General features: G+C 45.6%; 1 protein-coding gene across 1 annotated transcript in view; it reads left to right on the top strand.

The window, feature by feature from the left end:
* The first annotated feature begins 424 nt into the window (after positions 1–424).
* Positions 425–13,631, top strand: part of AMN (amnion associated transmembrane protein) — a 53,734-nt gene continuing 40,527 nt past the window's right edge. The window contains exons 1-3 of the mRNA XM_006276258.3: positions 425–532; positions 5,681–5,799; positions 5,879–5,923. Of these exons, the coding sequence (XP_006276320.1) occupies positions 490–532; positions 5,681–5,799; positions 5,879–5,923 (207 nt within the window). The 5' untranslated portion in view covers positions 425–489. The remainder of the gene's footprint in view (positions 533–5,680; positions 5,800–5,878; positions 5,924–13,631) is intronic.

Below are 13,631 nucleotides of genomic sequence, written 5' to 3' on the forward strand. Positions count from 1 at the left end.
AAAATGCATTGACACTATTATTACTAATTATAAGATAACGAGCATTTTGAAGTGGAGACTGGCAGGCAGTAATAATGCTTAACACTTATGTGGTGCCTTAGTTCTTCAAAGCTCTTTATGGACAAGCCCTATGCATGCACCCCCAAATCAGTTGAGCAAATGCAGGTGGGGAAACTGAGGCCCAGAGGGAGAAAATGCCATGTATGGCAAGTCAGGGCAGATTGGAGAAGAGAATGTGGGTGTCTTGGCTTCCTGTCCCCTACTACTGCAGGTTAGAAGAAATAACCATAAGAAAATTAGCGAGTTCAGAACAGAAGTTGGGCAAAACCAGTCTGCTTAATGGCAATCCCCTGGTTGAAGTGTTTACCATCTTCTCCCCATTCTTCTGTTCTCCTGCAGACACTCAAGTACAGGAGGCATCATGTGATACTTGTCAGTCTAAAGTTCATTTAAGGGCTGGGAAGGAAAGTGCAAGCAGCAGGCTGCAAAATGAAGAGTCTCTCTTTTCTGCTCCTTTCCTCACATTTCCTCGGTGAGTAGCAACAGGGATCGCCTGTGAGTGAGGGCAAAACGGCTTTCTCTGCTTCCAGCTTCAGGCAATAGCATGGAAGGGAGCCGCAGACTCAGTGGTTTGTGATGAATTTATAACACGACGGGAGAAACTAATTTTGAAATGGACAAAGAGCGAGATTGGGCTGTGATTTGCATATGTTTGCTGTGGCTCTGTTGCTGGGGTTTCTCTGCTCTTTTTTTAAAGCCTGTAGCAATCTCCGAAGCAGCCATCTTATGTTGAACATGCATGGATCTTTAATATTTGAAGCCCATGATTCTTCTGCAAAAAGGCTGGTTCCATAGTACAGTGATGTTTATGCTCATGAAAAAAGGGCCTTTCTGCCACAGTGATGGCCACTCTGTTCAAGTCAGGGATTGCACAAGCTAAGGTTGCAATAGCTGGAACAACTTGGCTGTATTGTACTACTTGGGACCAGGTCCTCTAGAGCCCAATTCTGTTGAAGCCAAACTAGGTTCTACTGATTTGCACAGGGTGGAGATAGAGGTATGGATGTACACTATGCACTATACATTATACAACATGTATTAACCCCAAAGAGGATTTGAAGGTAACACATGCATGCAGTGGGACCAAGTTACACTTTCTGCTGGAGTCTGTACTTCTCATTTCCTGATATGGGGATTTAAAGCATGCAATATTCTTAGAGCATCAAGAAGTGTGCCTCTTATTTTCATGTAGTTTCGTAGCTTTTGTTCTTTATTAAAGAAAAAGATGGGCGGGAGCAATACTTGTGTCTAAGTTGAGGCTCCAATTTAGCAAGATCCTTACTCTCACACCTTATGTTAAGCATGTAAGTATTCATGGGTCTGACTCTCCTTTATAGCAGGGCCCCTTCACACAATGCTAGAAGTGACAAGGGTCTTTAAACAGGGCATAAAGATTCTCCCAGCTTAAGGGCCTTGGATGCAGCCAAAATGATGATAAATGGCCTTATTGAAAATTGGACTTGGATTGGTTTCAATGTTTCAACAAGCTGAAAGTCAAGTATGTCTAAGTTCCTTGCTCAATCAAGCCTTTGAAGCCCTAGTCTGAGAGCGGGGCCAGGTTGGGATGAAAATTCCTGCTTTTCTGAAGAGGGACGATGTCTCAGCATGGCTCCTGTTGTCAGGTGACTGGGCACTGACTGTCTGGGCTCATGTGGCACCAGCAGATCTGGTGGCAGCTACATGTCCAAAAACAGAATCTTTTTTTAAAGAGACAGAAGTGTTAAATTTGTAGGAAGAAGCAGCCATTATGTATAGAGCCTACAACCAGCTCCATTTCAACCCCTAATAAAAAAGGAGTGATGTGTCAAGATGTGTAGCCAATAAGTTGATGGTACACTTACCCCAGAGACTCCCTCTCTGGACTGTCCCCTCTAGTGTTTCACTCTGATTAACGGACACCTGATAATGCTGTATCTGCCCTGGCTGTGTTATCATTTTTTGCTCATTTTAAAAATGTGTCTTTTTTGCCCCTTTGTCTGGATGCAGCCAGATGCAATGAATTGAAGAACCGCTGGCTGAGGTAGACAGTGAGAAGGTGCAGCTCTGTTTATAAAAGGAACTATTAGGTGCTGATAAAATCTCAGCAGACCTGACTTAGCATGCACAATATGTCTCCTACCCATAATATATAGCATTCATGTTTAACACATGCACCCCTCAACTATCACTCAGTGGCAGAGTCCACTTCAGCCTTTCGTGGAGGAGAGGAACGATATTTTAACAGTGAAGAAAATGCATTTTCTTTTTTCTTTCCTGTAGCTCACGTGACTGAAGCTATTTTACTCAGGCGGCTGAGTAACATTCATCTTCAGAATGTTTCATTTCCCAAACCAAGCCTGGGAAATGTCAGCCCCAACAGTAAATATTTTAGAAAATACTGTTCAAGAATAGTGGGTTAGAATGGAAACTATTTTGCAACCTTAACTATGGCAGATGTTCCCATGGATTCATGCTAGCTACTGGAGTCAGGTTAAAAAGTATGGTTATGGGTTCAGGAAGGAGGGGGATACAGCTGTGAATTTAAACTATCTCTTCTCAACTCATTCTTTCAGTTAAGAAAAGGCAGAGAGAGGGGGACCTAGGCATGTTGCTACTCTAATGCCCATTCTGGCTGACTGGTTCAGCTACATTGATGGTCAGTCGGAGCCATTTTTTGCAGTCTGGTGCCTGTCTACAACAGAGAAATTTAGGGGAAGGGCTGAAATGAGGGCTGGTAAAAATGTCAATAATGCACCAACCCATATATAGGATCAGACAGTGTGAGATAATGCCCACCCACCCTTAGAAGAGAAGACTGATTCTATGCTATTTATATCTGTGTATACTGTATACACCTGTAACGAGTGTGAAAAGCACATCTGTCTTGTCTGCACATCCTGGCCCTCCACTTTCCTCATTGGGGAGAAGGGATCATCTTCATGTTTCATACAGTGCCTTGTACATTGAGGCTGTGACAAATAGATCAGTGGTTCCCAAATGTCTTTTGGACCAGCAGACCACTGGTCTCCCTCAGAACATCTCCTGGTCCGCCATGCACCTTAATGATCACATGTTTGATTGAAAACACCATGAGGGTGCCTGAGGCCACATAGTTCTGTGGAACATTTGTGCTTTGCAAGGCACCCTGAAATCTGTAATCATTAATCTTAACACACACATGTGCACGCAGTAGTGCATCATTCTTGTTTGCCATATACAAACCTTAATTCCCTTGAACATGTGCATTTTGAATTCCTCCCTAATGCATCAGGGAACTTTCTGACAACTTGATGTAAATCACATCACTGAAAACATCCCTTTAGATCAGGGCTGGGCAAAATATGGCCTGTGGGCCAAATCTGGCCTGCCAAGAGATTTTATCTGGCCTTGGGCAGGTCCCTTGGCCCTCAGTGTCATGTGCGACTGGTCCCACTGCCCCCAGTGAGAAGGTGCAATTCTGTTATAAAGGGGATTATTAGGTGCTGATAAGATCTCCTGCTCCCAGGCACTGCTGCTGACCTGCCTGTGGTCCCATCTCATCTATCTGGCTGAGTGTGCCCTGTCCATGGTGGTCCATTTTGGTCTCCAGAGGTGCTTGGCTACCTGGTGCTCCTACTGGTGGGTGCAGGGCAGATGGGCCCAAGCCTGATAGGATCAATTGTCCCCCTGGTGCTGTACCAGGTCAGCACCACCCCTCTGGCCTGCAGCCACTCACCAAAATTCCCCAAGTGGCTCTCCAGCCCAAATAATTGCCTACCCCTGCTTTAGTTCCACTGACTACCGAGAAGGGAGGATGCTGGACATTGCTTCATTTAAAGTGTGTACACACACACACACACTATAGTGCTTTATTGTTCAGATGCAGAGCATCCACACTTTAGTATATAATAGAGGTTGAATGATTCTGAATCCCTCCCCACAGACTAAAGCAGACTGAATCTAGCTTCATCAGACCTGGAAAGCGCTGCTTGAATACCTAAGAAATGCTAGCATGGATATTTGTTCTCCCAGTAGCTGCTGTGGTTTAAGCAGGGTCACACTCCTTTGTATTGGCTCTTCACAATCATTAATGCACATGGACTTTTGTCTGTACAGGTGTTTAGTGAATGGCTTTTCCTCTTATAAGTCTGGTGTTCGTTTGCAAGCCAGCAAAATGAGTACGTTTGCCATTCTCTTATATGAGAAGTTTAATTTATTCAGTTGAAGAGTGGAAACAAGACCATGTGACTCAGCAGACCATGAGTAATGACTAGTAGTGAACTGGCCAAGAAAGCAGCTGGCAAACAGACCATAGGCAATGGTTCATTTAGTCTATTGGGTGAATCTTTAGGAACAACAGGTGCATCAGAAGAAGAGAGAGTCCATTAACAGAAGGCCAGAAACAGCTCCATTTGTCAGATGGCTTGTTCTCAATGAGCAATCAGGCTCACTTCCTCATTTCTTTCTGTGGCATTTTGACAGCTAGTTTGGGTGATGGACTGGTCCCATGTTCTGAGTCATCATGAGATCCAGATGCTAAATTAAATAGGGCTTATCTATGCAGAATTACTGTCCTTCCATGGTATATTTCTGTAAAGGAAAGGGAGTAAACCATGCCAGTAAAGGGCGTCGCTATATATTTACAAAAAACAAGGAGTGTAGATCAGTAAAAACCAATGTCCCAAAACAACAAAATTCTTCTGGTAAAAGATCCTTGGATAGCTCCCATCTTTACTCACTATCTTTGTTTACAATCATCAAAATTATCTCTTCATCTTTTTCCTTACTCTCTGCTTAGTCCCAACTTGTCCAGTTGTTGCCTGACCTAGGCAAATACCTGTCAGCTTCAATTAGCAGGACTGATTCAAGTGCAGAGATAAATATGAGCGGAGAGGGAGAGAAAAGAAGGAACAGGCTGGCTGACTCTTAAGGTTACAAGGAAGTGCTTGTTAGAGCAGGAGGGATGCTGCCAGCTCTCCATGATTTTTGCTGAGTGTTATGATTTGGGGGCTTCCTTTTAAGCCTTGACACCAAAAGTCATGTTATTAATTGAGAAGCTCAGTGGTGCTGCTGCTGCTAATAATAATAATAAACAACAACAATAAGTAACAACAATAATAATAATTATTATTATTATGATTAATTATTATTATGTCCCTGGCAGAAAAAAAATCCACAGACAAGACTTGTAAAGACTTAAGAAGGGAAATGTCATCAAGCAAATTTAATCATGCTTGGGCTCTGAATCAGATTTTAACCCCAGCAGTTGGCAATGCTGAAGAGCAGTAGAGGAGAAGGTACAGATTGTTGTCGTTCAGATTGCAAAGTGCCCAAGTCAATAAATTGATGGGAGTTTTGCGTGACTAAGTTCTGAGGAACAGCTGAATTGCTTTGGCCCTGGGTTTGTCTGTGCTGCTGGCAGCTTGTTTCTCTGCTGTACATTGGTTTTGTTTCTATAACACTGCACTATTTTAATTAAGGGAAGAATTTTGGTGTTACACAAGGCTGATCCCTGTTACGTATAAATGCCTGCAGCTCTACTGACCTCTCTGGAGCTGAAGTAATTTACAGTATCTGAGGATCTGACCCAGAGTGTGCCTGAAAGTCGCAGTACAGAAATAGAATAGTATTGAATCACATTTTTTTTATTTGCTTCTCCTAGCTGTTTCGATTGCTGTGTACAAACAATGGATTCCCAACACCAATTTTGAAAATGCTTCCAACTGGGACAAAGACAGAATCCCCTGTGCCAATGATGTGGTCCTTTTTAAGAATAACAAGGTACTGGATGTTCAAAATAGCATTTATTTGGGCCAATTCTTCAGCTGCTTGTACACTGAGCTTCTTGCATTTCTTACAGGTCATCTCGGTTTTTGTTCAGTCAACCCATTCTCTGAAAGACATGGTAAGTGCACATACTGCTTCCCCAGATCAAGGGGCTCTTCAGTGTTTTTGGGAATATGGAACAGGGCTAGTTAAATGACACGTGGACAGTGTTGCAGTTCAGGACACTCATAGTTTCATAGTAGTTTGGGGTCAGAAGGGACCTGAACAGATCATCTAGTCTGACCCCCCTGCCGCTGGCAGGAGCACACGCTGGGATCACACAACCCCAGACAGGTGTTCGTCCAACCTCTTTTTGAATTTACCCAAGGTAGGAGCGAGGACCACTTCCCTAGGAAGTTGGTTCCAGATCCTAGCCACCCTAGCAGTGAAGTAGTGCCTCCTAATCTCTAACCTGAACCTATTCTCCAGCAGCTTCTGGTCATAGTTCCTTGTCACCCCAGGTGCTGCTGGGGAGAATAGGGCCCTTCCTATTTGCTGCTGATCTCCCCTAATGAGTTTGTAGGCAGCCACCAAATCCCCCCTCAACCTCCGCTTGCTGAGGCTGAACAGATTCAGGTCCCTCAGCCTCTCCTCATAGGCCCTGCCCTGTTGCCCTCCAACCAAGCGGGTGGCCCTCCTCTGAACCCTCTCAAGGCAGGCCACATCCTTCTTAAAGTGCGGTGCCCAGAACTGGACACAGTACTCCAATTGTGGCCTGACCAGTGTTGCATAGAGGGGGAGTATCACCTCTCTGGACTGGCTTGAGATGCATCTTTGGATGCAGGACAAGGTGCGGTTGGCTTTGCTGGCTGCGGTCTGGCATTGGTGGCTCATACTCATCTTGGAGTCGGTAATGACTCCAAGATCCCTTTCCGCCTCTGTGTTCACAAGGGGGGAGCTCCCCAACTTGTATGTATGCTGTGGATTCCTTCTCCCCAGGTGCAGCACCCTGCATTTATCAACATTGAACCCCATCCTATTACCATCCACATACTTCTGTAGTCTGTCTAAATCTAATTGCAGCCTCTCTCTCCCTTCGGGCGTGCCTACCTCTCCCCACATCTTGGTGTCATCGGCAAACTTGGACAACGTGTTTTCCACCCCCTCGTCTAAGTCGCTGATGAAGATGTTGAGCAGTGTAGGCCCCAGGACCGAGCCCTGGGGACCCCACTGTTCACATCCCACCAGGTCGAGTATGACCTGTCCACCACCACTCTCTGGGTGCGCCCCATCAGCCAATTTTTGACCCATCCAACTGAGCAGGCATCAATGCCACAGTCGCTCAATTTATTAATGAGAATGGGGTGAGAGACCGTGTCAAAGGCCTTCTTAAAGTCCAGAAAGACTATGTCCATGGCAACACCATCATCCAGGGATTTAGTTACTTGGTCATAAAAGACCATCCGGTTGGTCTGGCAGGACCTGCCTTTGATGAACCCATGTTGATTTTCCCTGGGCATCTCCCCTGCTGGCCCCCCACAGATGTGATCCTTGATAATTATTTCAAGGATTTTCCCCAAGACCGATGAGGCTTATGGGCCTATAGTTTCCTGGGTCCTCCTTTCTTATAAATGGGGACCACATTAGCTAGTTTCCAATCTCCGGGCACCTGGCCCATGGACCATGATCTGTTGTACAGCCAGGCCAAGGGCACAGCAATGACCCCCACCAGCTCTCTCAACACCTGTGGGTGGGTGTTGCACTCTGTTACACCTCTTCTCTAGAAATTACTATATGAACAATGTGGCTGGGTGCCCAGGGCAGCTGCCACACACACAGACAGCAGCAACTTCCAGTTGCCACCATTCTGCTGGTGCAGTTGTGTGGCTGTAGTGGTAGACTTTTCTTTCAGTTCCCCCTCTGCCCCAAGTCAGCACCCAGGGCAGCTGTTCTGATTGCCCCACCTTAGGTATGCCACTGCTCTAGTGCTCCGGGTATTTGTACAGACTGAGAGTGCTGTGGTGATGTGTGGGGAAGGAAGAAATAATGTTACAACTGTATATCATATTTACCCAAATCTAAGATGACCCCTCAATAATTAGATTCTGTACATAGAAAATTTATAAATTTGTTATAATTTTCCATATATACAATCTAATTATTGAAGGGTTGTCTTTAATTCACACCCCTTTACCACTACAGGGGAGCAGGCAGAGGGAGGGGGAACGTGTTGTGGGGAGTTCGAGAAGCTTGCCTCCTGCCTGCTCCCCAGCAGCCTTTCCTCCTGCCTTCCCCCTCTGCCTCTGGTCCCCTTCTTCCCTTTCCCTCCCCAACCTCTTCTCATGTCTTACCCTTGCTCCAAGCTGGCAGGCTCTGTCCCTATTTTAGCCTGGGGCACTGAATATGGCCCCAGCCCAACTCAGCCCCTATAAGAGCCATGCAGGCTATGCATTGATATTATGGGGCTAGACTGGGGCCATGCTCAGTGCCCCAGGCTGCAGTGGAAGGGTAAAGGGGTAAGGGAAAAAGGCAGGGGAGCAGAGGCTGTGTGTGGGGGGTGGGATGGCAGTGTGCAGAGGCAGTGGGAGTAGGGTAGGGCAGGCCCTGGCCCTGGCCTTGGATAGGAACTAAAGCCCAAGCCACAGAAACTACTTGGCCCCCACCCCCCACCTTGTACTAGATTCTAAGATGAGGGGCTTTTCCCCCCATGTTAAATGGGGAAAAGAATGTAATCTTAGAGTTGAGTAAATACAGTATATAGCTTTGTTACTCCAATCAGAAAAGTGGGGGCAAAAAACCATACTTTATCTTAAAAGGATGCTTGATGAGGGGATTTCTGAAGAGGGGTGTAGGATATCACCTATGGCATCAAAGGTGACTCAAGAAGTCCTGTGTATTTCATGGCATTGTCTTTGGAGCTGGTCAGGAAATCAACACTCTCATTTTGCGGCAAAATGCTCACTCTAGATACTCATGAAAAAAGACAAAGACTCAACATCTGCAAAACATACTGCATTAGAAAGCTTGTCTAACTTTACCCCAACTATGCAGTTGGTCCAATAAAAAATATAACCCACAGAAATCCTTGCTTCTCCCATAACTACGATTTATTCCCGGAGGGTCAAAAGAAGGTGTTTCTGAAATAAAATAACATTCCACGAGTTCCTAGGCAGCTGTTGACTAGAATTGACACAACTCTGTTTGGTTTCACTGCTACCCAGGGCTGAATAACTATGAAACTGATCCTGGTGATGTCATAAGTGTAATAAAAAATCCTTGAAAAATCCTTTGGCTTCATCTAAACCATCTTTTTTCCCCAGAAAAACAATTTCATAAAATGGTTTCAGTTTCAACAAACAATCTTATGGGGTGAATATTTAGAATGAATTTCTTTCTTCCTCTTTTTGGTTTGGGAAAGGTTGTAATTTTGTGTTGGAAACATCATTTCCAGTCCTTTTAAAATTTGTTTCTCATTTTTGCATTGTTTTTATATTTGTTAGTAGCAGTGTGCCATATACTGACATGTCATTAAGGGTGCAGACAGAAGTTACATTTGTTGCACAAATGGCCCCCTGAAAATGATCTGCATCTGCGCCATGAGACGCGTGTGCGGCTACAGAGCGCTTTTAAAGTGGCTGATCGCGTGACAAATTAACCCTTATCAAATGAGGGATCAGACAAAGGTGCTCCAAGCACGTTAGGTAATTTGTGTTCCCTAGAATTAATTTGTGGGAGAAATTACTTGCGTTCTGCTTGCAAACTGCACTGTTTGCTGTCCCTGGGTGCTCATTCCCTGGTTGCTTAAGAAGTCTCCTTCTATACCCTTCTGGGCCTGGCCTGGCTCCACTCCCTTGTTAGGGTTTTAGTCGGACACAGGCAGCAATCACCCAGTTAGCAGCTCTCTCAGTTGCTCAGAGCACATGCCCAATAACACAACCCACCAAATAAACACTCAGCAAGCCAAACACATGGACAGTCCTGGCTTACTTACCTTCCCAGAGCAGTATCTGGTGCTTGGTGTCTGGCTCCTCTTCCCCTTCCTCTTCCTTCTCTTGCTCCCATTTTGCAAGGTTCTGCTTGCAAAATGTCCTGTTTGCTACCCGTGTTCACTCGCTCGTCTTGCCTGGTTCTGACAGGTATAACTGTAGGGTGTGTGTGTATCACTCTTGGGGCAGTTTCAGCCTTGCTCTTGCACACACCAAACCTAGATGCAAAGCAGTACAGCTGCAAAGATGACTTTCCTGCCTCATTTCTGGGTTGGGTGCATGCAGGGCAGACATAGCTGGGCAGGGATGTGCTTCTTGGTGGCGTGCCCCCAGAACAGTCTAGACATCCCCCACGTGTCCTGGAATTACATTAAACAAAGAAGATTCTAAGACAACCCTTGGGAAAGCAATCCTAATGACAAAATAACATGAGCGGGTAGCAGCCCTGTGTTGCTAAGGCTTCTCATGCACCTAAGCTTTATAGCTCGTAATGCAAGCTACCAAGTGCAAACAGCATCATGTCCTCAAATGAACCCTTGCCTAAAGGAAGTAGTGGAAATCCTATCAGTTGAATCGGCTCTCTATAGCTGTCTGAGTACTGATATCAGCACGACTGTGTATGAACATGAAGCTAAACTCGTGTCTAAACAGATAAGCATGGTTTATAGGTTTGGGGCCATCATCATGACTTGCATAACAACTGTATCGCCAGAGGCTCTGGCTCCCGTTCCTGTCCTCGGTTGGACTCCATTTTAGAAGGTGACAGAACAGATGGCTTCAAGATAGGGAGCAGTCTTGCAGGAGGGTGGATGGGTCTTCCCCATCTCTTATGTCTCCTGGCCCTGTCAGAGGGCCCACGGGTCTGTGCTCCCATGTGCCATTTTCCACTCCTTCACAAGCGCCATGCTTACCTAGTGACCCAAAGCTCCCCTTCCCACCCTCCCCAAGACTCTCCCGGAAGAGTGACCTTTCCTAAAGTGGTTTCAAAATGTACGGTTTGCGAGGGGGCGATGTGAGCCGTGCGCTGCCCTGTCAGGCAGCCAGAGGTTCCTGTGAACAGTGATCGTATCAGACCAAAGTCTGCCTGTCTTCATTTCTGTGCACAGAACATTTGTTCATGGAAATGGCAGCTGAGGTTGCCATGGTGACCTGATTTTTCTAGCTATCTGGGTAGCTAATGTAATGTAATTGGATCTGGTTTGGGCTTTTTAAGGTAGCTGTCAGCTCAGTACCCAGGCCCCAAGATTTTCACCCAGATGTGACTTATTTGTGACAGAATTTTTGCCATCAGCTTTTTAGTTTCTATAAGCAGATAAGCTGGTGTGGGCTACTTTCCCTTTCGACTGGTCACTGTATCCAAACGGTTTGTATAAATTTATGTGCCACTATAATTTGTACAAGCTGTCTCAGCCACTAATAGCTTTGATGCTTTAATAATGCACTCTGTCACATTTAACTCCTCGACAAATACTTGGAACGATTATTTTATTCAGATGGACTAGTTAAAAGTGCCAGTTAGCATGGCAATAAAGACACACAAGTATAATTTCTGAATGAAGTGACATTTACCAGAAAGTATATGAGATCAAGCTCACAGTTCAGTAGATTTGATTTTGTTTATGGATTCCTGTATATTTCTAAAGTGCCTTCATCAGTGTGGAACTGCAAAGTATTATTCATTATGGCATTAGCCTTTCTAAAGCAAGCTAAATAGGTGAGATTAAACAGACCTCAGATCAACCACATTTCCTGAAAAAAGAATAGAAGGGTGTAATGAAAGCTTAAGACAGGCTTTGTTACTCTACCTTTATTCACTGATCTTACATGGGACATTTGTAGCTTGAAGAAACTGTTACCTCATCCATATACTGACCACAGGCCATGCTAAAGCAAAATTTCCCATTTTGAAATGCGTGTTGTGGTTCTGCTCAAAAACAAATGGACTAAAGCAGCCCTTCTGTAACAGGTTCATGTCTAAGAGGCAGGTGCAAGGAATTGTTCTCTTTGACATGTAGGAGTCAGCGGGTGAGGATTCACAGTGGGGAGTGTATCTCATCTCACAGCCACAGCTACCTGAAATTCATGACTACTTTATAAATCTTAAGCTGTAGCAGTGTGGATGTTGCATGTGCTGAGCACTCTACTCGCTGAAGGCAATGGGAGTTCAGGATCCTGAGCATCTCACAGGATCAGGCCTTTCCCTAGCTGCTGCTTGCCTGCAGTGATGTCAGGCCCTCAGTTCCAGCTGGACTCCTGAACCTCCTCCCTCAGCCCCTATTGTGCACATGAGAGGATGTAGGAGCTGCACTGTGAGGAGCTCCGCTGAAGATTTTAATCTTCCCATGCTCGGGGGTATTTTGTGTCTAATTACAGCTCCAAGCCTCTCCAGCTTTAGACAATTACTTTGCAGCATATTCTGTAGCCAGACTCAGAATCTGTTTATTGGGATCAGTACGAGATTGGAGTATAAAATAGCAACCCTCAGCCTGTGCAGCAATGGGGACACCAAATTAGATCCAAAATCTCCCTGCCTAGGCCTTTCTTTGTAAAATGTACCCCTTCTGAAATAGCTGTTTCTGAAATTTGCCAGTGTATAGAAGATGTAACCAGACCCAAACTCTGCATTGGAACCATGAAGAGAGTTAAAATAAGGCAGGTAAAATCAGAGGGCTGAGTTATTAACATGTGCTAGGTACTTTACAAGGTTATAGCATTTGCCCCCAGCCTTGACCTGAAGTACTTACAGCCATACAGTAGCCTCACCTGCTATAAATATGTTGAGTAGTGTCAAGTGTCATAGATGTTCTGATTTCAAGGCAGTTCTGACGATAAGCATTGACCAAGGATCTGCTCAATTGCCTTTTGTACTCTGACCTAGCTACTGCTGAACAGTGAGCAATGAAATGAGTAGCCTGTAGCCTCATTATCTGCATTTTCCTCCCTTCAGATGATAAGAATAATACCAAGTTTCAGATTTGTTTAAAAAAATCCCCAACAGCAGCAGCAATCCAACAACGGCTCTGCTCCTTTTCTTGTGAAAAAGGCATAACATTTGGTGACTGGCATTCAACGTTGAGAAATGCAAGGTACATCACCCTGGGAGAAAAAAACAGCATCATACTTATAGGCTTGGCAGTGCTATGCTCACTAGAGATGTAAAGAGACTTGGGGGGTCTTGACTGACCACAAGATGAACATGAGCCCCCAATGTGATGCCGTAGCTGGCACAGAGAACCAAATCCTGGCATGCATCCACCAATGCATCTCAAGCAAAACCAGGGTCGTTATCCTCCCACTTTACTCAGCCTTAGTGAGGCCTCAGCTGGAGTACTGCGTCCAGTTTTGGGCCCCCCACTTCAGGAGGCATGTGGATAAGCTTGAGAGAGTCCAGGGGAGAGCCACCCGTATGATCAAAGGGCAAGAGTGCAAGCCTTATGAGGACAGGTTGAGGGACATGGAACCCTTCAGCCTGGTGAACAGAAGGCTCAGGAGGGACTTGGTGGCTGCCTTTAAGTATATAAGGGGGGTGCATCAGGATCTGGGAGAACACTTGTTGACCAACGCTCCCTGAGGGATAACTAGGTCTAATGGCCACAAACTTCTAAAAGGCCGATTCAGACTTGATATAAAGAAAAACTTCTTTACAGTCTGAGTGTCCAAGGTCTAAAACAGACTCCCTCCAGAGGTGGTGCAAGCACCTACTCTGGACTCATGAACACCGCGTACCCCCAGAGGCTGGGGGGAGGCACAGTGAGCTCCCGCAGGTGGCGGTGGCACTGTTGGTGGCGGAAGCATGGCGGTGGTAAGCGGGGAGCTCCCACAGGCAGCTGTGGCACTGGCGGTGGCAGTGGGGGTGGTGGT

The sequence above is a fragment of the Alligator mississippiensis genome, chromosome 2 (genome assembly GCF_030867095.1).
Source record: "Alligator mississippiensis isolate rAllMis1 chromosome 2, rAllMis1, whole genome shotgun sequence".
NCBI classification, from domain to species: domain Eukaryota; kingdom Metazoa; phylum Chordata; order Crocodylia; family Alligatoridae; genus Alligator; species Alligator mississippiensis.